The sequence below is a fragment of the Ambystoma mexicanum genome, chromosome 14 (genome assembly GCF_040938575.1).
Source record: "Ambystoma mexicanum isolate Mex_15411 chromosome 14, UKY_AmexF1_1, whole genome shotgun sequence".
Classification (NCBI taxonomy): domain Eukaryota; kingdom Metazoa; phylum Chordata; class Amphibia; order Caudata; family Ambystomatidae; genus Ambystoma; species Ambystoma mexicanum.
This window is the reverse complement of record NC_090940.1, coordinates 158,925,788-158,951,046: the sequence shown is the minus strand read 5'-3', so window position 1 is coordinate 158,951,046 and position 25,259 is coordinate 158,925,788. Positions and strand designations below refer to the sequence as shown.

At 46.5% G+C, this 25,259-nt stretch overlaps 1 protein-coding gene across 3 annotated transcripts in view; it reads left to right on the top strand.

Annotated features, from left to right (window-relative positions):
- The window catches only part of RPAP1 (RNA polymerase II associated protein 1), an 850,859-nt gene that overhangs the window by 96,189 nt on the left and 729,411 nt on the right, over positions 1 to 25,259 (top strand). For all 3 annotated transcript variants that reach the window (XM_069638789.1, XM_069638790.1, XM_069638791.1), the window contains exons 3-4: positions 3,949 to 4,097; positions 5,413 to 5,505. In XM_069638789.1, coding sequence (XP_069494890.1) covers positions 3,949 to 4,097; positions 5,413 to 5,505 — 242 coding nt within the window. The remainder of the gene's footprint in view (positions 1 to 3,948; positions 4,098 to 5,412; positions 5,506 to 25,259) is intronic.

The window sequence follows — 25,259 nt, the reverse complement described above, 5'->3', positions numbered from 1 at the left end:
CACACTCTCCTGCAGCCCCGCCCCTTTTTTTCATCCCCAGGCAGGAGGACCTACAGCCATGTATTAACTATTGAGGCCTAAATGCCATCACCATAAAAAACAATATTTGCTTCCTTTGATCCCTATACTCCTGGATCAGTTGAAGTTCTCAATTGTGTTTACTAAGCTCGACCTCCAAGGGGCCTACAACTTAGTGTGTGTATGCTCGGGCTATTTATGGAAGACTGCTTTTAAAATGAAATATATGATCTTTTACAAATATATGATAATGCCATTTGGCCTATGCAATGCTCTGGCTACGTTCCAGTATTTTATCAATGAGGGCTTTGCTGATATGATTGACCATTTGGTTGTCATCTATTTGGATGACATTCTGATCTATTCCTCGTCCCAAGAGGAACATGTCCTCCATGTCCAGATGGTGTTCCAGTGTTTGAGAGAAAACGCATTGTTTTGAAAAGCTGTAAAATCTGATTTCCATATATCTGAGGTGTAGTTCCTTGACTTTCTTTCGTCTCCGCAAGGTGTACAGAAGAGTCAGAACAAGGTTAAGGTTGCACTTGACTGGCCACGCCCCACTACTGTCAAGACTCTCCAATGCCTTATGGGGTTTGCCAATTGATAAATGAGTGGTTTACCATATAATTTTCTGTCATAGTCGCTAACATGTTCATCAGTTCCCTTTGTATGGATCAAATAAGCTCAAAAGGCGTTTGATGAACTGAAACAGGCCTTTACCACAGCCCCCATCCTCCAACATCCTGACCCGCAGGTTCCGTTCATAGTGGAACCGGATGCATCATCGGCGCTCATGGGTGCGATATTATTACAACACTGCCCGGCCACCAGGGTGTTGCATCCTGTGGCTTATTGTTCACGCACCGTAACCTCTTATGAAAGGAACTAAACCATAATGGGCCGAGAGCTCTTGGCTACTAAAGCAACTTTTAAAGTGTGGCGACATCACTTACTGGGTGCTAAACACCCGATTATGCTTTATACCGACCAACGTAATTTACAAGCTCTCACAACTAGTAAGTGTTCCAACGCTTGGAAGGTTCAGTGGCATATGTTTTTTGCCATGTTTTCTTTCGTAGTTACCTTTCGTCTCGGTGTCAAACACGGCAAGGCCGACACTGTCTCCCAAATGACCAACGATAAACACATCTGACAGGAAGAAAGTACCATCCTCCCACCTGAGTCAGTGTTCTGTGTTTGCACCGCCTCCTCGTCTCTGTTGGATGAGATCCAAAACGATCACGGGAGCATAGGACTGATCTTGATACCCTCAATGCTGTTTTCATTGAGGACTTGCCCTACCTTCAGGATAGTTTGTACATCCCAAACCCCATAAGCCATGAAAAGGCCATACAATGGTCACATGACTCCAAATTACCTGCTCATCCTGGTCAAAGAAAGACGCTTGAGCAGTTATGCATGTGGTGTTGGTGGTCTTACATGAAGAGGGATGTTACTGACTACGTTGTTACCTATGCCACTTGTGCTCAATGCAAGGAGCTACCTGGGAAAAACTTTGGTCTTCTCCAGCCCATGCCTTTGCCGCATAAACACAGGGGTGTCATTTCCATGGACTTTATAGTCGCCTGGGTAAGTGATACCCTCTGGGTTGTTGTGGATGTATTCACAACAATTGCCGTTTTATACCCTGCACCAGTGTTCCTACTGCTCATGTCCTAGCTTCCTTGTTCTTTGACCATGTAGCACGATTATTTGGATTCCCTTCCATCATACATGACCGAGGGTCTCAATTCACTTTTTATTTTTGGCGTTCTTTGACTAAGGCCTTCGACATTGATACTCGTTACTCGTCCTTTTATCATGCACAGACAGATGGACAGACGGAGAGAAGCAATGCCACTTTAGAACAGTAGTTACAATGCCTGTGCCTACAGTTCCAGTGTGATTGGGTAGCCGTCCTGGCGGTGGCCAAATTCACATATAACAATTCCTTGCATTCATCTACAGGGGTCGTCCCATTTTGTGCTCTTTATGGTTAACAATCGCATTCTCTACCGCATGTGGCACCCATGTCTGCTCTGATTCCAGCAGCTAGCCAGTGACTCAATTCTCTTTTGCAAGTCTATGCATCGGTCCTCCAACACATTTGGATTACATAGCCAGATGCCAACATCTTTTAGTATCATCAGTGTCAAACTGGGCCAGAATACCTACCTGTAATGAAAGTCTGGTTATCCTCGAAACCTCTCTGTCTGTCTGCAAAGCAGAAACTTCTGCCCCATTAAGTCAGTCTTTATCGCATTCTGTCTGTTCTAAATCCCGGCACTGTCAAACTACAGATTCCAGTCCATTGGCATATCCATCCCGTATTTCATGTTGGCCTTCTCCAGCCTTGCCGGCTTTCTACCAGTCTTTCTCCCATGCCCTCTCCAGTAAGGGGTCAAGAAGATGTGGAGTATGAGGTCAATGTCATCTTAAACTTGCAACTGCGCAGTGGAATCGGGTATTTCCTTGCGGTGTGGTTTGGAAAGGTTATGGCCCGAAGAGCGGTCTTGGGAATCGAGTGGTAACATCCATGACCCTCAGTTGTTGCAGTGTTTTTATGCCCAACAGTTGGCCTTTGGGTGGGTACTGTGTGTTTTTCAGGGGTTACTGTCTGGTCCCGCCTCCCTTATCTCTGCAATGCCGGGGAGCAGGTGCCTCACCAGTTTGGCATCTGCTGTAGCGCATCCAGCAGCGAGGGGCGCACATGAACTGCAGCAACCACCATTCTGCATGCCCATGCTGGCGGCATGATGTCACCACGTACTGACATCGCCATGGGCGTGACGTGCCATGGAAGTTGCTTCTGTATTGCAGTCCATAAAGAAGACGCCGGAGGAAACATCAGTGCTTCTCAATGTTGGATTTTGGTCCTGCTTGCGAGTAGCTCCTTGTTCTTCCTGGGTTCCTGCATTCCTGTCCCTCGCCCCTTTACCTCTTGGTCTTGCTGTCACCTGGATGTTTCTGCCTTCTTCGAACTGCCTTGACCCTGCATACCTATTGGACTGGTCTTCTGTTCTCTCCTTGTGCTTAGGTACTTGACTCTGATGGATCTCGATTTGCCTTGACCGTGTTAGTCTTATCGGATTGTGCTTCTGCTTTCTCCTTGTGCTTTGGTATTGGATGCTGACGCATCTCTGGAACTTTAGACCTTGCAACCCTACTTGGATTGAGTTTGCCTTTTCCTGGATTGTGGCGCTGATTGGATTTTTTTTACGGTTATCTGATGTATGGACGTCAGATATTCTGGTAGAAGGAATTTCAACTTAGGTGTATCAGTTTGTGCCTCCAACCATACAGGTGTAGGACAAGGGAATCGAGTAGCAAGTAGGAGGGTACTGGCCATTACACTGTCCCTATTTACTGTCCTAGACGAACGTTCTCTTTTGTGTTTTTTCTTTCTATACAGCCTGGGAGTGAAACAGGTTATTCTTTTTCCTTTCCGACCTGGGCCCCTAGCCACTGTCTATAATTACAACACGGAGGCTGTGCTCTCAGGAGGAAAGTCTCCCTTGTATAAGGAACCCAGCTGTCACAAACACTTGGCAAGATCTGCAGCTGGTTCCGGACAATATCAAAGTAATGGTGAAATATACAATGATATTGGAAAACTGAGACACATTAACACTACAATTTGGAGCCCGAGTCACTTTGATGTTTCCTTAATAGGTTATGGTAACAGTTATGGAAATTGTACTTGTGACAAATTTTTCTTTCAGAATGTTTTAACTCATGTGCCATTACATATTTGTTGAACAGAAGATTTGTGGGGCATTTAGACAAATAAGAGATACAGGTGACATGGAATTGCTTAACAGACTAGTTTATGCATTTCTGCATTATTCGTTTATTTCAAACATTTGTCCATCATACTAGGTTGCTTGATGATTAGGCCTTAATTCATCTTATTTTCTCTTCTACCATTAGAGTTCCCTGACCTTCCACCTACGCTGGCCCCTGCTCCTCCAAAGAAATCAAAGTTTAAAAGCCAGAGTGTCCACTTTGCTGACATCGACCCTGAGACCGTCTTGGACCAGCATGACCGGCACATCACGGCAGTCTTCTCCAAAATTATTGTGCGTGAATCTTTCAAATATATGAGCTATGCCTGGGGAGTGGATTTACAGACAGTTACGTTTCAAGTAACTAGGGTCTGGCAACATGGGTGATAGCATATATACTGATAGTCCCGTTTTTAGTGAAGAAAGATTGTTGTAGATTGGAAGTTTAATTCAGGGATCAAGGCTAAAAGAATTTTAAGTATTTGTCTGGCATGAAGAACACAGAACCACATTCTAGGGTTTTATCAAAAGGATGTTATTCTTTGCTCTTTTGAAGGCAATATGTGGTTGTTTTCTTGAAAACAATAAACTGCAAGCAGGGTAACTGAATATTGGAAGTACATACACTGAAACAAGTGTAATGGATATTAGTTCCCCCTAAAATCAGCTTCAAAATTATAGTTTATTTGTTGGTGTATTGCACTGGGGTAGAAGTAGCAACCCACTTTATGTAGTGCAGATAAGGCAACAAATCTCATTTAGGGCAGGTTTAACAGATATTTGTTCTGTTCCGAATTACATAGAACACGGCATAAGCAGTGGTTTCCTTCAGCAAAATCAGATTGGATACGCTAATAAGGTATGCACCGTTTAGTGTCAAGACTGATGCCCTGTAACAATTTGTAAATATCTTGCAGCATTCCTCCATAACTTACATATACCTCGGAAAGCACCATGCTGACATTGAGAAATGGGAGGCGTCACAGACCATCTTGAACTATTAGATGGCAGCAAGAACGTGACCCTTCACCACTGTAGCAAGGAGCAGTATTATTTTAGTGAATCACTAAGGAAGGGAGCTTTGGATGCATCGGTATGAACCAACAGCATGAGCAAAAGCATTGTACTGGTAGATGAAAGTTACTTGCCAACAGAGATCTTGAGTTGTCCTAGAAAAGCGTTGGCAAAGCTATCTTTTGTTAGGTTTTTCAGTCTGCTTCTTGATATTGCTCTTATGTTGTCTTCTTCAGTCACTGTTCTTAGATTTATGCTCTGTTCATTGACCTGCAGGGATGATGAGGTCTACTTGTTTGACGTTCTGTCCTTTGACCAAAGAAAGGTGGACTTAACTAGCTTAATCCTCACACATTTCCCACTGGACATGTCACACGTTCAGTTTCTTTGGGCTCCAGCTTGAGGGCATGTCAGACATTCTCTGACATGTCCTCAATTAAGATTTAAGATTCCAAAGCATTGAAGGATGGGATCAAACACAGGGCAGTTCAATTTGCATCAACTGGTGCCTTACTGAATAATTTGCCTTTTTGCTTAGCTGGTGCAGGTGAAGTTTGTGGGTCAGTTTATTCCGTTTTTCTTACCATTTTTGCAGGAGCGAGACACTAGTATGATGGCGGTGACTGCTCCTCTTGCAAGTGGTGATGCATTCCCCAGAGTCTTTCACCGTTCTCAATTTAAGAGTGAGGTAATTAAATTTCTCTTTTTCACCGGTTTCTGCTTCATTCTTTTACCAAATTCTTCCTTTATGTACATTTTTTGTTTGAACTGTTTTTTATCCTGATCTGATTTTACTCTCAACAGTCATTCTGTTTTGTTATCTTTGCAATAGAACTGCCCTGTGGATTATCATTGTTAAGATTAGGCATGGCCACTGGTGATACAACAGTTCTTCAAGCATGTCTGCTGCCAGAGACCTGTGCATCTTGATAGTGGTACAATTTTATTGGTACTTTTAATCTTTCATATTCGGAACAGCAAGGGTAGGAAAGGTACTGCCACTAACTAACCATACTAAAAACTCTCTCTTCTACATACACCCCTCAAACTCTGAACTAAATGCAAACCTACCTCTACCGCACAACAAACCACACACTTCACAACACCACCACAACCATGCTACAAACCACACATAGTCTCGTCCAACACCGCATGGTGGTTACTAACCGAACAACACACCTACCCTAGTGAACAGTGTCACTGAATTGAAGCACATCACAGCTCTCTTGCTCTTTTTTCCCGCTCAGTCCTATTAACTTACCCGCCTCCCTCATTGCCTTACACATCTGCCAAAGAGACCATGCAGATGGCAACAGTACACGCTATAAGAACCTTTAACATAGCATAATCCATTGAAGAAAAGGCAAAGAGGTGACACCGTCAGACAAAATAGAGGGACAGGGAGTCTGTCTTGCCAACACATATTTGAATCCTCTGAATTAATTTGACATCTGTTAAAATATTATACTGCAGTGTAGGAGAAGTCCTGATTTTCTTAAAAGCCCGTTTTTATTTCATTTTCTTATTGATGAGAACCTGGAGACTTTGTCCATATTATCAAGAGGCTGACTGTTAAACTTGGCTAAATATATTTAGTTGAATGAGGAGTTGTGGAGGTATACACAGCTCAAGTAGAGGGTGTTAAGATTCCCCAACTTTCCAGACTTACCTGCTGGGGACCCCAAGGCATCCAAGGGAGGTGAGGTACTCTGGGTCAGCTCCACTGCAGAACCCATTGCCTCTTCCCAGGCAGCTGTGACAGCCACATTGGACTCCTCCCCCCCCCACCCTCTTACACAGCAGCTGTGGGCCACTGGAGCAGAAGTGGGAGGAGAGTGGTACAGCCCACACTCTGCCGCCTCATTCCGCCGCTTGAAGCCAGCGAATGACTCACCCGCATGCAAGCTGTTACCTGCCGGTGCCAGAGGGGCTGGCCCTTCACAGGCCATGTTCAGCGAAGCGCTGAAGACGTCATTCTCACAAATGTTCCAGGAAATGCCTGGATTTTGGAACCTGCCTGCTTTCCACAGGTACCCTTGAGCCTGGATAGGTCCTGGCCAAATGAGTTTACTACAGCGACACCACAGTCGCTGCTCCAGCGGGATAGCTTTGTGGTGGTCGGTACTGTTTCATAACACAACCTTGCGGCTGGTCCCCATGAAGGAACATCGGTTCAACAATTAGACCTAGAGTCCCAGTCTTCCGAGATTAGCATATCTTGCTAGATACAAGACTAATGTAACTAATCACTCTCAATAATGGTGGGGAATAGAGCTCTACAATAAATGTTTATCTGTGTACTTTCCTCTCCTCTCCAGCTTTTCTGAATTGATGAAAATGTCTGTTCATCAGAGTCATTGTGTCAAAGCGCCTCTGCTTGTGTAAGCACTAGAGAGGCGGCCCCTTCTCGGGAGATTTTGGAGTACCACATCTTGATTCCAGAGCATGTTTCCCGTCCACCGGCGAAGGATCTGACAGAGGGATAATCATTTTACTTGGCAGTGCATGACTGCCACACAAGGGTAGACTTGATTATTACACAAGGTGGACCTATATATGGTCCAAACTATAAAATATTCACCAATGATGCGATCTGCAATCTCCCCTTTGTACTGAAACCACTAAACATGCAAGAAATTAGATAAAGGGATTTCAGCTGTACTCCTTTTGGGATCTGGTGGTCGGGAATACACTGCGCAAAGATATAGGGACCTTTTTCAAGGACACTGAGGGCTGAACACAGATTTAGCTATCTGGGGTAGCTCTACGGTATAAATCATGGGTATGTGAATGTAAGCAGACCAATATTGCTCAGTTGGTAGGAGAAGATATTAGGAAACTGGAGCAGAATATGAAGAACAATATAACCGGCCTATACCAAACTTGAACGATGATCTTAAATTAGCTCAACCTAACAGCGTATGCACCCTCCTAGCAGACAGGTTAAACATTTAGAATGATCAGCAGCGTAAAACATTGTAATACCACCAACGAGATTGTTAGCTGGCTTGCCAGCTAATAAATAAAGGATCCAATTGTAAACCATTAACATTGATAGTCGCAGCATTATTGGAGTCCAACACTAGCTAGAAATATATGTTGCTGCTATTACGAACAACTATATATTTAAGTCTAATAAGGCAAAGAATGGGGATATCCTGATGAGATTATTAGACAACTGTCCGCATTGCAAATGCAAGTGGGATTTATGGAAGATATTGGATGATGCACTCTTAGCGAAGGGGATCATATGTGTAGGTAAAAATATGTCCGACTTCACTGCACAAGGGACAGATGCTCTTATTGGAATATCCATCTAAATTTAGAAACACACAGAATTACTTAAACTGAAAATGCTTCCAAGATTCAGATGATGGATAATGTCTGCATTGCCTCTTGTGCTTGATTCTTCTAGCCATTGTAGCTGAAGACATGTATCCCAATACCTAAACAAGAGTAGTCACATTGGTCTAATTGTCATCTTTTATTTAATGGAAGCTCTATATGTGTTTAATGTAGGAACGTAAAAAATAGCATGTGTGCCTTTACAGTATAACAGTATATGTCAATCATATCCTTACAGCTTGGTGAAGTGTGGCTTTAGTACATTTAAAGGAATGGTGCGGTCAGAAATATTATTGTCCCTATGGTTCGGCCATGTGTTTTTAACCATACGTTGATCGATCAAACAAACTTTTCCTATGCACCTTACCAGAGTTTTCGTCTTTTGAACACAAGCAAAATCAGGCAGCATGGCGCGGCCATCTTGTGATAATCTTATCACTTGTCGCATCGCCCTGGGTGAACTGTCTTTGCGGCACTAAATCATATCCCCCGCCCCTGAGCCTGACAACACTAGACGCGTGCCGCCCATTTCACAACGCCAAAGCACATCTCGTGTCAACATTCTCTGCGCTTCAGCTAATGACGTGTCACCATGGAAATGGCAGGACGCCTCTTTTCTCAATAAGTATAAACAGACCGTTTCACAACACACAACAGCAGATTTTCTATTCCATTCCTCTCACTGTATTTCTTTGAGTATTCTGTGATTCGTTTCTGTGCTCTGTTCAGCTACCCTCGTTGCTTGTAGCCCTTGTGAACAGATATCAGTACCATCGCTATAAATTATTTTCGTTTGTTTACCACACAATGGCAACAATAATGCCCTACCAGTACGAGCCTGAGTATTCCGAGGAGGAATTACTGGAAAGAGAAAGATGCGGAAACGATGGGGCTTCGGACGACAGTTGGGAGGACGATTCAACAGATGAAGAGCCTGGGCTTAGTCGCATGGACGGTGTTTCCACCTGGTGTACCTGCAGTCGGTGCGCTCTAATGCCAACCGAGGAGGAGAACTGCTGCTGCCGAGAAAACTCTGGATGCTTGTACTACATATCGCAAGGCGAGCCACGGCCGCAATGCATTACTGAGCTGCCATACTCCAGGGCAGCCTGCCTCACACGGTCCGTGTTGAGGATTTTGATGGTGCTTATGCACGAACTTCACGCAACAGTTCACCCTCGTAATCCAAGTAACGAGTAAGTATACTCTGGTTGTGATGTCTGTTAGGCCATTACTATTTCATGGTTGTCTCCTATATTCTCTTAACTTCAATATATCATTGTCATATCAATTTAGTCTTGCAATTCTCTAGTAATAGTCTAAAAATCGTTCAGTATTGTGTAGTGCCTAGTTAGCATTTGTATTGGCAAAAATGCCATTGGATACAAGAATTGACAACTAAGGTTTAATACACTTATCTTGGTCATTTAAAACAGTTTGTATCTTTCTCTTTCACAGGTGGTACCGGCTGGTGGCCTATCGTTCTTTTACATGGTGGCTTCATGGGAGGCTTGGAAACCGCGTTCGACAAGTAATACCCGCCTGTGTCGTTGGCGCCATTAGAGAAACTTTCCCCAGTGACAACTGTCAGTACAGGGGATTTTCCCTCGCTGTGCTGCAACCAGACATTTACAATGTGTAGTAGTTTTGTGCCATCAAAATAAAACAAACCTATTTTTTATCAATGGTTGTTTCAGTTTTTAAGTGAATCAAGTGTGTCTCCATTCAGCAGTGTTCCAGTGCCTTGTTTGCACGCTCCAGGCCCATCATCCCCCCTCCACTATCAAAGGCAGTTCGCACCAGTGGATGTGCGCTGCCAAGGGGTGCTGTCCGGGGCATTTACGGCCAAGGTGCCAAAGACCATGTACACGTCAAAGCTGTCTTTCGCGCAGGGGTCATTGTTCACATGGCCTCCTCAGGCCCGGTGTCTCCAGGCAGGCTCCCCTTGAAGCAGGCCGCGCCCCTGCAATCCACATAATACCACATCATATACACGTCATTCATTCACAAACACACCCCTTTTTGTAATTCTTTATAAACCACTTGATATTTATCATGAGTACATTTTTGAGCACTGCAATTCAACTCGTGAACGTGCTACCGGAGAACCCCAGTGACCGATGCTAATCTGCTCGTCGTCGTGCTATCTCTGAACTTCTGGGACTGCTGCGAGTCAGCTCGTCAGTGTGCTACCTTTTGAACATCTCCCTGTTCTCCTGCCACTAACTACTCTGCTTGCTGAATCTAACTGTTTGTTGGTCAAAGTAAGGGCATGTATCATAATCGTATCCCCTTCATCTGTACATTGCTATCTATTTCGAAGTAACATACTCAGTAGTGCTATGTTCATTGGTCTCATTGCTATTGACTTGAGTTTCATTTGTTATGTTATTGATATATCAATTTTCATCAGTGTCAATTGCCATCGAATTGCATCCTTCGCGGACGGTGTCTATAATATAAGCATGTTTCCTTTTCATGCACGATAGTACATTCAAGGGACGAGTAACATGTTCTGATTTTCGTCAAATCAATGAATTGTTTGTGAAAGTTATCCTATAATACAGCCGCCCACGCTGCACTGGTTTTGCTGTGGTGACCAAAACAAAGCTTGCATTGAAGACTCTATGGTCTAATTCCTTCATTCTCACATTTTTATGCAAAGTAAATGTCTGCATGTTGGATTTTCGGTTGCCCTTCGAAGACCCATGACAAATCTGAAGGCACCTACAATGCATGTATTCCCTAAGAATTAGAGAATGGGCCAGATATTGCGGATATGCACCGGCAGAGTTTGAAAGTAGAGTCAAAAAGGTCTTGGAGGACAAGAGGGGTGATCGATACCGCATCTGCAGCCTGCACTTTACCTCGAATATGTACGACACATCCTTGTACACAAAGAAGAATCAACTGAGAACGACTCGAAAATTGCTCCCAAATGCTATTCTGACTTTATTCGTTCACATGCCACCACAGGTGAGTCACGCTTCGGATTTAGCTTTAGGCCTTGCGGTAGTGTGCAGGTAACCATATGGATTGATTGGTATTTTAGGTGTAAATGTCTCTTATAATACTTTAGATATTTATATGATTGTATAGCTTTTTAAATAATGACCATTTTGCTAAACATCAGTTCTCGTTTTTAGAACCCTCATAGAAAATTGATTTATGGGCACAGATAACTGTTATATTATGCATTTACATAAGCATCATTTTCTCGTATTCAGTCTCCTTACATGCCAATTTTTAATATTAGCATTTCTAAATCAAATTCTTTCCCTTTACAACTCCATGACTATCCACCGAATATGAAGCAACAAGATTCAACATCCATGTCTTGCCTGGAGTCATCAACCACTTCAAGCGCGTATCAGGTAATCTTACTTCTCCAGCATGGGGTCTGGCATGGATTCACATGCTCATGAATATTCCCCGTCGTCAGGCTGGGAATCCTCGGTAAAGAAAAATCAGTATCAGTTTCGTTTCTGATCTGTCTTTCGTAGCAGTAACCAATCACTGATCTCTGTGTCATACTGACCACAGCCAATGACTGCCATCTCCCTAAGCCCCGCCTCTGGCAGCCATCTTCAGATTTTTACCGCACGTTCAAGTGTTGGGATCCTCGTGCTATTGCTCTCGAGCTTTAGTGCTTTTTTCGCGCTTTTTCTTAGGAAAATTTTCTCTTTTTCGGTCAAAAGAGCCTCAAGCTCCACCGTTTCTTTATCCGATCAACGGGGACCCGTGTCGAATTCTTCTACGCCCCTCAAGGGTGAAGATTTCGTCGAGCCACGCTTTTGGAGGACGCCAGAAGTTTCTCAGGCCCATCTCGATCATGGCCCAGGAGAAGGGAAGCTCGACGCCCGGAAAGCTGTTCAGGGTCTGCCCTGGATGCCAGCTTCAGAATGTCTTTAAGGAGGACGAACACTCCCTTTGCCTCTACTGCCTGCATGAGGACAAGACGCACGTGGAGAAGGACTGTGCGTTTTGCGGCAATATGTCGGAGCGGACCATGAAGGACCCCCATCTGCGTCTCGCCAACTGGCTGGAAGGGAAGAGCCCGTCAGGCGATAAGAAGAAGTCCAAGCGGTCTTCTAAGACCTTTGAGGGTGCCCCGGCGACGGGGGTCCAACAGAAGGCCAAGCACCGCGAGTCCGCTGGCACCGGGAGCGCCGAACGGTTGGGCTCTACGGGCGCCAGGCAGGGCGCATCCTCCCCGGCGCCATCAACCACGAGCCAACGCTCTGGCTCGGGTAAGAGGAAGGCCGAGCACCCGGCGAAGCTCCTGGAGAGACCCCAGTCGAGCTCGAAGGCCCCATCAGAGGGGGAGCGAGGCGGTGACCCTCCCCCCAAGGAGAAGGCGGTGAGCGCACCTAAGGTAGTGGAAGCCTTAATCCATCCGGCCAAGGCCTCTATCGAGACAGTCGCGGCAGCCCTGGCTCAGCCTGTGGAGGCTACACCAGTGGTGGCGACCTTGGGGCCCAGGGTCTCCCTGCCACCGCGGAGGGAGTCCTCTTTCATGCCCATCGACAGGACCCCCGTGAAACCTCTGACGGAGAAGAAAAAGGGGGGGGCAGGAGGTCGTCGTGGATTCAGTCTCAACCTCTGAGGAGGAGCTGATCGAAGTCTTAAGCCACGGCGTTGGCGTGGAAGAAGACCAGCCCGTCGGGAGGGACCCCGACGTAGGAGGCGACGAGAACGTCGAGGGTGCCGACGGGGCTCCTGACCGCCCGCCGGACTCCCCTCATCCAGTGCCGCAAGACTACTCGGCGGCCATTTTGTTGGCTATACAGTCCTTATGCTCGGAGATAAGGACGCGATTGCCGTTACCACCAACGGAGGAACCTCTCCCGACGGGGGACCCGGAGCCAGGCCCTTCTGGGAGCCCTCCTCCTAAGAGAAGAAGGATTCATCCCCCACCTCTTTTTCAACCATCGCGCCCTGCTCAGCCCTCCTCCCCGTCCACGACCCGTGGGGATGATACGGGGAATGACACGGCCGCGACGGGCACAGACGACGAGGTTTACAATGAGGATCTCCCGTCGTCACCTCCTCCCCGGGCTTCCCCGCCCGACGAGATTGGATCGTTTCATGCCATAATCGCCAGGGCATCCGAGCTTTTCCAGCTCTGCCCGGAAGAGAAGAAGGAAGGTTTCCTTTATCAACGGCGCGAGACCAAGAGGAAGACGGTCCACGCTGTACCTCTACTGGACGATATCTGGGATGATGGTCTCGCCCTCCTCAAGAACCCATTCAGAACGCCTGCGAGAAGGGATCGGTACGAGAAGTAGTACCGGGTCCCGGACGCGGTCGTCTCCGCGGCGGCCAGGAAGAAAGCAGGGGGGGGGGGCCTCGGCCTCTACGTCAACCTCCCCGCTGGACGGCGAGGGAAAGAAGTTGGACACGATGGGACGCAGAGTCATCTCATCGGCAGCGACGACGATTAAGGATGCTAACGCCTTGGCTATCGACAGGGAGTTGTGGTACAAAATCGCCCCCCTGCTGGATTTCCTACCAGACGACAAGAGGGCGGAGGCCCTAGAGATATTGAAGGAGAAGTGGTGTCGGACCACGCCATTACGATAGCGACGGACATCGCTGACACTGGATTTCGCCAGTTGGGCAACGGCGTGTGCCTTAGACGGTGTGGTTGGCTCAAGGCAACTGACTTCCGTCAGGACGTGCAGACCAGAGTCTTGGACATGCCGTTCGATGGGAGCAACCTGTTTGGGAAAACAGTGGACGATTCCCTACAAGCCATCAAGACGGAAACGGAGACGGCCCGGGCTCTTGGTGTTCTCCAGCAACAACTGCCACCCTTTCGGAGCGGCGGAGGCAAGCAGGGTGCCTCCAAAGGTTCCGGTGGCGGATTTTCCACCTATCGTCAAGCGGCCCGTTCGTCGTCACAGGAAGCCTACAGGGGACGAGGCAAGTCGGGCGGACCCCGCCGTCGTTGCCAAGGAGGACAAGGCGGCAAAGCCTCGTCGAAGCAGGACTGAACCGGCCATGGGGTCGGGCCCCCACCGAAGCACCCCGGTGGGAGGCCGGCTGGCGAACTTCATCAGCGTGTGGGAGTCCATCTCCACCGACCGTTGGATGCTGGACGCCCTGGCCCAGGGTCACGCGCTCGAGTTTCTAAAGAAGTGCCCGCGCGTCCCCCCCGTGGCAAGGAAGGAACATCACGTCCCTCAACTTCTCTTGGAGGTAAAGGCGATGCTCAAGAAAGGCACCATCGAGCTCGTCCCAAAGAGGCTTCGGGGCTCCGGAGTTTACTCAAGATACTTCCTCGTGAAGAAGAAGACGGGAGGATGGTGTCCCATGCTGGACCTACGACGACTGAACAAATTCATCAAGGCACAGAAGTTCCGGATGGTCACCCTCCAGCACGTCCTGGGTCAACTGGAGGAGGGCGATTTCCTGTCGTCGTTGGATTTGGAGGATGCCAACTTCCATATCCCCATCCTAAAGGGACACCGAATGTTTCTCAGATTCGTGGTCCAAGGGCGTCACTACCAGTTCAGAGCCCTTCCCTTCGGATTGAGGTCGGCACCCAGGGTGTTCACCAAGTGCCTCGCACCGGTGGCGGCGCGGCTGCGCCTGGAGGGGATCCACGTCTACCCCTACCTGGACGACTGGCTCATCCGAGCAAAGACAAAGGAGCTCGCCGTGGAGCACACGGCGAGGACCATCCAACTACTCACAGACCTGGGATTCTCCATAAACTACGCCAAGTCCCACCTGGTGCCCGCGCAAGACGCGCTGTTTCTGGGAGCGAAACTCGACACAATGGCGCTTCTGGCCTCTCCGTCGGAGGAAAAGACGAGGGCCATCTTGGGCAAGGGTTAGGTCCATCAAATCCCTCCTCGGAATTATGTCTTCTTGCATTTATCTCATCCGCCTGTGCAGGCTTCGGATGCGCCCGTTGCAGGAGTTCCTGGACGCTCGCTGGATCCAGACGACGGGCAGCTTCGAGGACAGGATCACACTCGAGAGCTTCCGACGAGTGATCCGGTGGTGGGGCACCCGTGCGCATCTGACGGCGGGCATGGACTTCCAGACCCCGGGCCACCAGAAGACAGTGACCACGGATGCCTCCCTGGAAGGGTGGGGAGCGCACACCGAAAATCTGCACGCGAGGGGCCTTTTGCTGCCAGCCGAGGAGCATGGGCGATGCTTTCTCGTTCCCCTGGGAGGGCCTGTTCCTATATGCGTTCCCTCCATTGCCGCTGCTGATCCGGCTCATCAACCAGCTCAAGAGGTCACGGTGCAGGTGATCCTCGTCGCACCTGCGTGGCCGAGGCAAATATGGTTCCCGGACCTTCTGGACTTGTCAGCGTCCCCGTCAATCAAGCTGCCAGTGGACGCGGATCTTCTCTCCAGGGAAGGAGGCGCCATCCTCCATCACGACCCGAAGTCGCTGAACTTGCAGGCCTGGCTCCTGCAGCGTTAGAGTTTGGAGGTTACGACATCCGGCCGACTGCAGAGAGGTTCTTGCAAAGGCCAGGGCGTCCTCAACTCTTAAATGCTACGGACACAAATGGAAGAGGTTCTCTGTCTGGTGCCACGCACAGAAGATTAACCCTCTATGGATTACGGCTCCTCAAGTACTGCCGTACCTGCTGACGCTGGCCAAGGCTGGACTGGCGCACGCTTCCATCAAGATTCATCTTGCTGCAATCTCCCGATACACCAGAACCACAGGACGGACGTCTTTGTGGACTCGTCTGGTGAAAGAATTCATGAAGGGACTGTTCAGATCGTTCCCGCCGGTAAAGGCACCGGCCCCGGCGTGGGAGCTCAACGTGGTGCTGACCAAGCTCATGGGACCTCTGTTCGAGCCTCTGCACTCCGCTCCGTTGAAGTTCTTGTCGTGGAAAACAGCGTTTCTTGTGGCCATCACCTCCGCACAACGGGTGGGAGAGAGTGCCAGGCCCTTTCCTGCAAGCCCCCGTACTTGACATTTCAAGACACGAGGGTAGTGCTCAGTACGCACCCCTCCTTCATGCCCAAGGTGCCGTCGGACTTCCACCTCAACGAACCTTTGGTGTTGCCTGTTTTCTTCCTGTCGCCTTCGTCACCGGCTGAAAGGACTTTGCACTCGCTGGATGTGGCTAGAGCGCTGAAGTTCTACGTGGACCGCACAAAGAGTTTTCTGAAGACACCACAACTTTTTGTGAATTTTGGACCTGTCAATCAGGGGAAGGCTCTCTCGAAGGCTTCCATTTCCAGATGGCTCTCCGGCTGTATCATGTACTGTCATCGGTTGGCAAACCGACCGCTGCCTGGCCGTCCGAGAGCCCATTCCACCAGAGCGATCGCAGCTACCACGGCGTTCCTATCTGGTGTGCCCTTGCTGGACATCTGCAGGGCTGCTACGTGGATGTTGACGCACACCTTCACTAAATTCTACTGCGTCGATTGGGATTCCAGGGAGGAGTCCAGGGTCGGCCAAGCAGTGCTGCGCAACCTGTTCGCCTAAGGTGAGCCTGGTGAGGAGGTAAGAATTGCTTAATGTTGAGTTTTGGATGTAATGCTTAATGTTGAGCCTTTGCCACCTCCCGTGGTTGTGCATGTGTGTACTGCTATGTATTCTTTTATTCATGAGCATGTGAATCCATGCCAGACCCCATGCTGGAGAAGGAACAAGTTACTTACCTGTAACTGTTGTTCTCCAGCATGGGTCTGGCATGGATTCACATGCGAACCCTCCCGCCTACCCCTCTGCGGCTCTTCACTTGGTCATACTGCCACTTCACGTGCTACCAAATCTGAAGATGGCCGCCAGAGGCGGGGCTTAGGGAGATGGCAGTCATTGGCTGTGGTCAGTATGACACAGAGATCAGTGATTGGTTACTACTACGAAAGACAGATCAGAAACGAAACTGATACTGATTTTTCTTTACCGAGGATTCCCAGCCTGACGACGGGGAATATTCATGAGCATGTGAATCCATGCCAGACCCATGCTGGAGAACAACAATTACAGGTAAGTAACTTGTTCCTTAGCTATTCTGTTCCAGACTTGTTTTATGCATGGAATTTGAGATCTTTTACCGAATGTTTCATTCGTGGTTTGCTATTGATATGTACCTTTGTCGTCTTTCCAAAGCGTGTGTTCAATTTCCAATATTTTCATCCTTATTAATGCAAGTACTGTGTTTCAGGGAGATGCTGAAGCGTCCACTACAATTACAACATCCCTTGTAGTTGATCCAGATGTATGGGTACTGACGGTTCCATCGAATGAAATAATCAAATCATATTTAGATATAGTGTAATTATTTTACACAATGGTTCATTTGTGGTTTGCTATTGATATGTACCTTTGTCGTCGTCCCAAAGTGTGTGTTCAGTTCCGAATATTTTAATCCATACTAATGCAAGTACTGTGTTTCAGGGAGTTGCTGGAACTTCCTCTACAATTACATCACCCCTGTAGTCGATCCGGAGCCAGACCTTGTAGTCGATCCGGAGCCAGAGGTATGCGTACTGACAGTACCCTCTAATGAAAGAAAGTCGGTCTACTTTTATGTGTAATGCAAAGGACTTATTTTAAATGGATACTCTTTTCTAGGGATGTATACAAGATCTGTATATTGAACGAGAGGCATGCGGATCCAAGTCGGTGCACCAGCTTGCTGATGGTGATGGTAGAGTAAAGAAGGTTTCAAAGAAAAGAAAGAAAAATAAGGTTATTTATAAACAGTTTATATTTGTAGCAATTGTTTTGTGCTGAGGCCTTCATTATATGCTTTTTTCATGTAAATTGTAAGATACTGTATGTTGGATTTACACTGAACATCCTTTTTCCTATCTGTCCTGTAGTTGCCCGATGGAGTACGGACTATGCAGACACAGACAGCGACACAAATGAGAGATGCCGCTGGCCAAACTGTTTTCACCATGGAGGAACTATTAATTGAGGCGCGGCGTGTTCAGACTCGAGATACCTTTGACCAATGGCCAGAAAATGAATTTAATGTGACCGGCAAATCCAGCAAAGTGTTTTTGGACAATTGCTACAATGCGACTGATCCGCCATATGAAGATGAAACTGAATGTATAGAAGATACTTTTACATTAGTCGCAGAGCACTTGACATAATCGACACCCGCCAAAGAAATGACATCCAAAAAAGCATTCGACATGGATGTTTTCTCCTATCCACGGTGAAGTAACAGATGTTGAAATGACAGAGACTGAAGCATCAACACAATTGACCGACGAACTAGACAAAGATCTAACTATAGTATGTCCAGTTTGGCTGATATGTCCATAACGGATTAGTCCGAAACAGTGATGCAGGATGACAGTCTTTTAAAGGAGGCAAAATACATAGTATTCGACAGCAGCTTGATGGAGATTATAAAGATGCTGAAATGGGTGCATTCAGTGAGAGGGGAAGTATGTGGGAAGCCATTGGTGAATGTGACTCGTCTAACACAAGGCAGTAACCTCAAAATACATGCCACCTGTCAAAAGTTACATAAAACATTTTCATGGTCCGCTCAACCGATGCTGGGGAAACTGCCAGCTGGCAATCTACTGTGTGCAGCAGCTTTACTTTTCAGTGGCTCTAGTTTCAGGAAGTTACCAGTTTATGTCAGTTTGTCGGACTCCATTTCATTTCTAAAACACAGTACTACAAATATCAACGTGATTATCTATTCCCTGCTATTAGTGAAGCTTGGAAAATTTAACAATTGTCTATTCAAAGTACATTCTCCGACAAACGGTTCAGGCTAGCCGGTGATGGACAGTGTGACAGCCCCGGATTTTCTGCTAAGTACTGCACATACCACTTTCAGGACATGGAAAGTAAGAAAATTGTGAGTTCGGTGGTCGTGCAGGTGTCCGAATGTAAATCCTCAGTGGCCATGGAGAAACTTGGTTTTCTAAAATCACTGGAGGATCTACAATCGAGGGGAATGCAAATCGACCTCATAGCCACGGACAGACACGTTTCAATAGCCAAGACAATGAGAGAGCAGTTTTCAAAATATTACACATCAATTTGATGTATGGCATGTTGCCAAATCATTCAATAAAAAAATATCTGCTGCAGGGGAAAAAAAAAGGTTTGGAAAGTATTTCACAGTGGTCCCAATCTTTCAGCAACCATCTTTGGTGGATCTCCAAAACATGTCTGTGGAAATTCTACTGGAAAAATGGCGGTCACTAATGCACCACTGTTCCAACGTTCACCACTTGACAGAAAACCAACATTTCCACCAAAGTGAACATGGGCCTTTGTCCCCGAAGCAGGCACGGAAGAAGTGGTTGATTCCATCTTCACCTCCACACAAAGCCATGAGAAGATTGTGTTTGATAAAACTCTATCAAGAGATCTGAAGGGACTCACAGAATTCTGTCACACAGGAGATTTGGAGGTGTTCCACAATATGTGCCTAAAGTACAGGCCAAAGAGATTGCATTTCGGCATCGGAGGGATGAAATATAGGGCATTACTAGCGGTATTAGCGCATAACGAGAATGTAGGTTGTGAACAATCTAGGACTGCAGGAAATTTAGGGATGCTTTGCTACACTCTGGCCTTTACGAAAAGAAGCAAAAAATGTGCGGTCAAACCAGTATATGAGGAAATGGAATTCGATTTTGTTAAATATCTTATTATATTAATGTCGTAGAGATGCATACTCGTGGAATTGCACGCAAATCTGTTCAGAGCACACATACATTGCCAAAAAACATTGCCAACATGCCATGTCCACCCAAAGCAGAGCCTGTTGAACAATTCAAATCCCGGTACAAATGATTACCATCTGTTTTTATTTTTGCCAAAAATGTTTTTATAAAGTGTCCAAATAAAGTATGCAATTTTTCTTTTCAAATCTATTCCCTTAGTCCTTTTTTAAAAAAAATAGTACAATTATTATGATTGACATACAATGTAACACTGCTTTCACATTTCACAGTTTAGTCGAGCTACTGTGGGACCTTCATTTATCATGTTAGTGCCCGATGGATAACAGTGTGTAAGAATCTTTGGGTTTTGGCAGTTGCCTTGCCATACAGTTCCCCAAACAGCTGAATATCTGCTCATCACACAAAAGGGATGAGACCTAGGCTACATAAGATAATAGGCACGCAAGAAGTACTTACTGTGAAAACATGCCATGGGGTAGGAGGCCATGAGATAAGCAGAGGTGGGGCTATTACGAGACACACTTTGACTCCGTTTTTCATTGACTACAATTTTGGAGTAGGGCGCATTCTGTCATTGGCAAGTTTCCCCTACCCCTCACCAGTGCCACGAACAGCGAGAAGTACAGGCCCCAATTATTTTCTCCAGGGCCCGTGCTTCAAAATTCCAGTTCTCATGGATGCGTTGACACGGGATGTTGCAAACTAAGAATGTATGTTCATTGTGAGTGAAGGTCACCAGCTTTGAATTTTTCCTTGGGAGCTGGGGAGGCCCACGCGTCGCACGCACAGTATAGGGTTCTATTGTTTTTTTACCTTGAGAGACAGGGACCATTCCAAAAGAGATTGAATTGAAGGAGGGGTGTAATAACGTAAGATATGATAAGGTTGTCTATTCCGAAACTCGACCTAGTTACATGTAAGTTCAGTTTATGAAAAATCGTTGACATGAACGGAGTCTGCGTTACGGTCTGCATTACGCCAAGAGAATGGAAATGCTGAATATAATGTAAGTTTCTCTTTAGACTATTTTATACCAGAACTAGTCCAAATACGAATAGCTGACCGTTATTGCTGGGTTACATTGTACTTGTTCGTTCTGTGTGGCATATTGCAATGAAGTGCAAGTACAACCTTTGTGTTCTGGTCTTTCTACCGGTCACATGTGCAGTCCAGCATCGACACGCATGTAGACCACCACTCGTTTCCCCCTTGTTTCAACGCTAATAAATCATTACATTGAGCACCTCGAATTGTTGCCTCATTTTACGCATTACGTTTAGAGCTGAACATACTCTATTGCACTATCCTCGGAAGCAAATGGCGGAGTACTTTGATATTCCACGTTGTGTTCTCTCGGTTCACATTGTGTCACCTCTGCGCTAATAAATAAAATGATTAATTGTAATAAAGATCGGCTACTGAGACACATTTCTATTTTTATCTTTTGCAAACAGGTACATCCTGCCATTCTGCGATTGTCATCTATTCTAGAACCCAACCGACAGTTTCTTCAACCGCCAGCTGCAGCTACATGTCAATCACTGGATTTATTTGACTCTTTTTTTGGGACGATCGCCAAGGGCCAATATGCCCTTACGCTGCATCGATTAGGAGCAACATAACATTTACGGTGGTCTAGTGCCAAGTTGATGCACCAACCTTCCAATTCACTGTCCGACCAAGTGCTCCATTTACCCAAGACGAACACCCTGTGTACCAAAAAGGAGCAGCGTGTGACTGACGATAAACATTTGCGGATCAAGAGCAAAGAAAAAAAGTTCCATTTTGATTGAATATGTCAATCGCCAAATGTTCTCGAAACATTTAGGGCCTCATCACGAGTTTGGCGGTAACCCTTAAATCCAGCGGTAGCGCTGTTACCGCCGGATTTAATGGTCCCACAAATCAGCGCTTCGTCTGATTTCCCCCCAGCTCCTAGCTGGGGGGAAATCCGCCGAAATTTCGCGCTCATACTGCCGGCGGGAAATCCACCGGCAGTAAGAGCGCGAAATTTCCCCATTGAGCCCATTGGGGAATGGGGCATTCCCGAATGGGCTCAATGGGGGATGGGGATTTCCAATTCTGCCAAACCCGTGATCCGGCGCTAATAGCGCTGGTGGTTTTGGCAGTAGGGCAGATAACGCCAGCGCTATTAGCGCCGGCGTTACCGCCCAACTCGTGGTGAGGCCCTTAATGTGAAATAAATGTACTTTACCAATTGTACAGTCTTGCTGTTTACTTTTAAAGTACAGTTTCATATTCCGAATTGTGACGTGCTGTGTTGTGAGACGATGTTTGTTTTGCGGGTTCTGCGTCAGTGACAACTGGCTACGCTGCCCAGTAACGTCACGAAGAGAGGCGGAGAATATCAATGATTTGGTGATGTCAGGCTCGGAGGATATGATTTAGTGCGCACAGGCAGTTCACCCAGGGTGATGCGGCAAGTGATAAGATTACCACAAGATGGCCGTGCCCTGCTGCCTGATTTTGCTTGTGTTCAAAAGGCGAAAACTCTGGTAAGGTGCATAGAAAATGTTTGTACGATCGATCAACGTATGGTTAAAAACACATGGCCGAACCATAGGGACAATAATATTTCTGCCCGCACCATTCCTTTAATATTGTAGATAGTTTTAATCCAATACTTGTTTTTAACATTTGTTGTTCTTACAAGTGTGTTTTTATTGCTGTTGCATTAGATTGTTTTTTATTTGATTTCTAATCAATTTAAAAAAAGATGTTTGTATATTTACATGCCCTTTATGGTGAACTCCTACTAAGAAGACGGGTTATCAAACATCTGCCATGTGTTCAGATTCTATTGCTGATTTACTCCACGTGCTCTTAATGTGTGATCCTGGACAGATCACTTAACCTCCTTGTTCCCCCATATCCCTTCGGTTTGCTGTACTTAAACACTAGGGAAAGTTGGGCACTTGGGGTAGAAAGATAAACTGTTGAAAACTGTTCATATTCAAGGAGGAATTGCTTGTGCGATTTAAAAAAATAAATAAAAGCAATGCTCAAAAGTAACAAATATACTTAGAGGTCTCTGTGTACAAAGGCATCAGTGGTTTCCTTTCCTTTAAATCTAGTATTTGCCACATGCAAGTGCATCTTTCCCTGCACATGATGGATTGGCTGGTCTATTAGTAGATCTTTCGCCCAATAACTAAAGTGACAACATTTTTGTTTTGGCGATGAAACAAAGGACTGGTGGGAACGAGAATTTCATTCAGGGGCATAAAGTGAATGAAATAGGACACACTAGCAAGAACCTGCAAAAGCGTTGAGAACTTCAGATACCCAAAATTAAAATCTATTATTGGGAACACAATTGCAGTTTATTGCAGTACCGTATGACAAGGTCAAATGGGCAGAGCCATCAGAGTGTTAGCCTAACCTGTCCCCAGGACGAAATGTGCCTTATGCATTAGAGAATATCCAGGTTTGTGTTTTGCGAGCCCAAGTCCTGACCGACCAAAGAGCAAAATATCCATGAATATGACAGACTTAGTACTGGCCCTGAAAGCAGGCATGGCCTTTCTGCCTGATAGAAAGGACAAGAGGACACACTGCATCTGAGAATATAGAGGAGAGGCACACTCACATGCGGAGGAGATGGAATCCGGGGGCAAAGGCCAATCATAACTCTGAGAGCCAGGTGGCAAACAGACCCACAAATCAATGCCCTTATAATTCTATCTAACTAATCAGCAAGGAAGCAGAAAGCTCCTCACTTGGAAGGTACAATGGTAGGTGTTAGGGTGATCTTCCAGCAGGAGAGGGATGAGAACAGGAGCTTCAGAAGTGCAGAACCTTTGTTGGCCAACCCAAGAGGGCAAGCAAGTAGCACAGAACCAGAAAGGAGTGATGAAGCAGAAAGAGAGTTAGTAAAGACAGAAATGCCAGCTAGTGAGACAAAGACAAGCAGAGAAAGCAGCAAATCAGAGGCCCGAGTTGGCCAAGACAACCGGGACCACACAGTGAGCTGGAGTTGGACAGGCTAATAGGGCCCCACAAACCTGAGAAAGGAGAGAGCCACTATATCCCCAATACAGAAGAAGCAAGCAGGGTATCATAGCTCTGGTATTGTGAAGCTTGTGGAGCTCTACATCTCTTGGATAGGGTTAAGGCACAGTCTGAGATAGCAACCAGCTGACGGCTTTAGCTCAGACCTTGGTGGGATTAGCAAAGCCACCAGCCCAAATGAAGAGGTCTTGCTAACCCAGATAGGGGGATGAGTCAAAGCCACCAGCCCAAATAAAGAGATCTTGCTAACCCAGATAGGGGGTGGAATCTGCAAGTGCCCTGATTGGAGGGCAGTTGAGGGAATCTGCAAAGCTAAGAAAGAACCCCTAGGGCAAGAGGGGAAGTTACAGTTCGTATCCCAGTAAAGCAGTGGAGCAGCCCTTTGGGGCAATGTTGCAGATCTTGCCCAGGTAGCAGAGTCAAAGCCATCTCATTATTATTATTATTACGGTTTTATACTGTGCTAGCTCACCACTGTAGTAGTTTCAAAACGTGTAAACCTTGTCTGAATGATGGTGCATTGAGTCCCGCCTGGGGACAGCAGGACTATAATCTGTTTAGGAGGAAATGAATCGGAAAATAGCATGATGTAAATAGAAGAAAATAAAATATTTTAAGTAAAATTTGGTGTGGAGCATGATAAAGTGTGCGAGCAGGAGATAGAAAAGTGGAGATGTATCTATTGCAAAATGAGAAAGTAAAGTCTGGGTGCGTGAGAGCTTTGAAATGTGGTCAGGCTTTTTGAGGTATAGCGTAGGCATGGTTCACTAGTTTCATCTCAGTGGATGGCCCGTGACTTTGAGTACAAGTATCTTTTCCTCTGTCCTCGTGATAACAGTTCTATATAATAGGGGAATGGATAGGACCCAGTCAGAATGGTGTAAAGGTGATGGGGGAGAGTTGAGGGGGATCTTTATCCCTGGCTCTCCTGCATGTCTTGAACCATTCATGTACATTGGTGCCTGTTTCTCTGGACCAATATCAGCCTCTGTCCTGGCAAGGTGTCTTTCTCTTCTTTTCCAGGTTGTTCTCAAGAGAAACTACAAGCACCCTAATCTACCTGGGATAAGACCTGGCCTGGAACAGGAGGAATGGACTGGTTACCAATATCCTGGGATCATAGTGCACAAAAGGCTTTTGAAGAATTGGAAAACAAATTATCTAATCCTCTCGTTCAAATTATGGCTAGCATTGAAACAGAATTTTTCCAACAAACACATGCCTCATTGGCCCAGGACAAGTTATTTCCCAAGTAAGGGATGGGGAGGAAAAACCGGTCAGTTACATCAGCCTTAAGTTATTCTGTAGAGGAGCAGCTGAATGCCTCTGCAGGAAGTCCCGCCCCCCTACTTCCGGTATGCTGGGAGTCTGAGATAGTGCCTTGCTTGACACCAGCAGTTG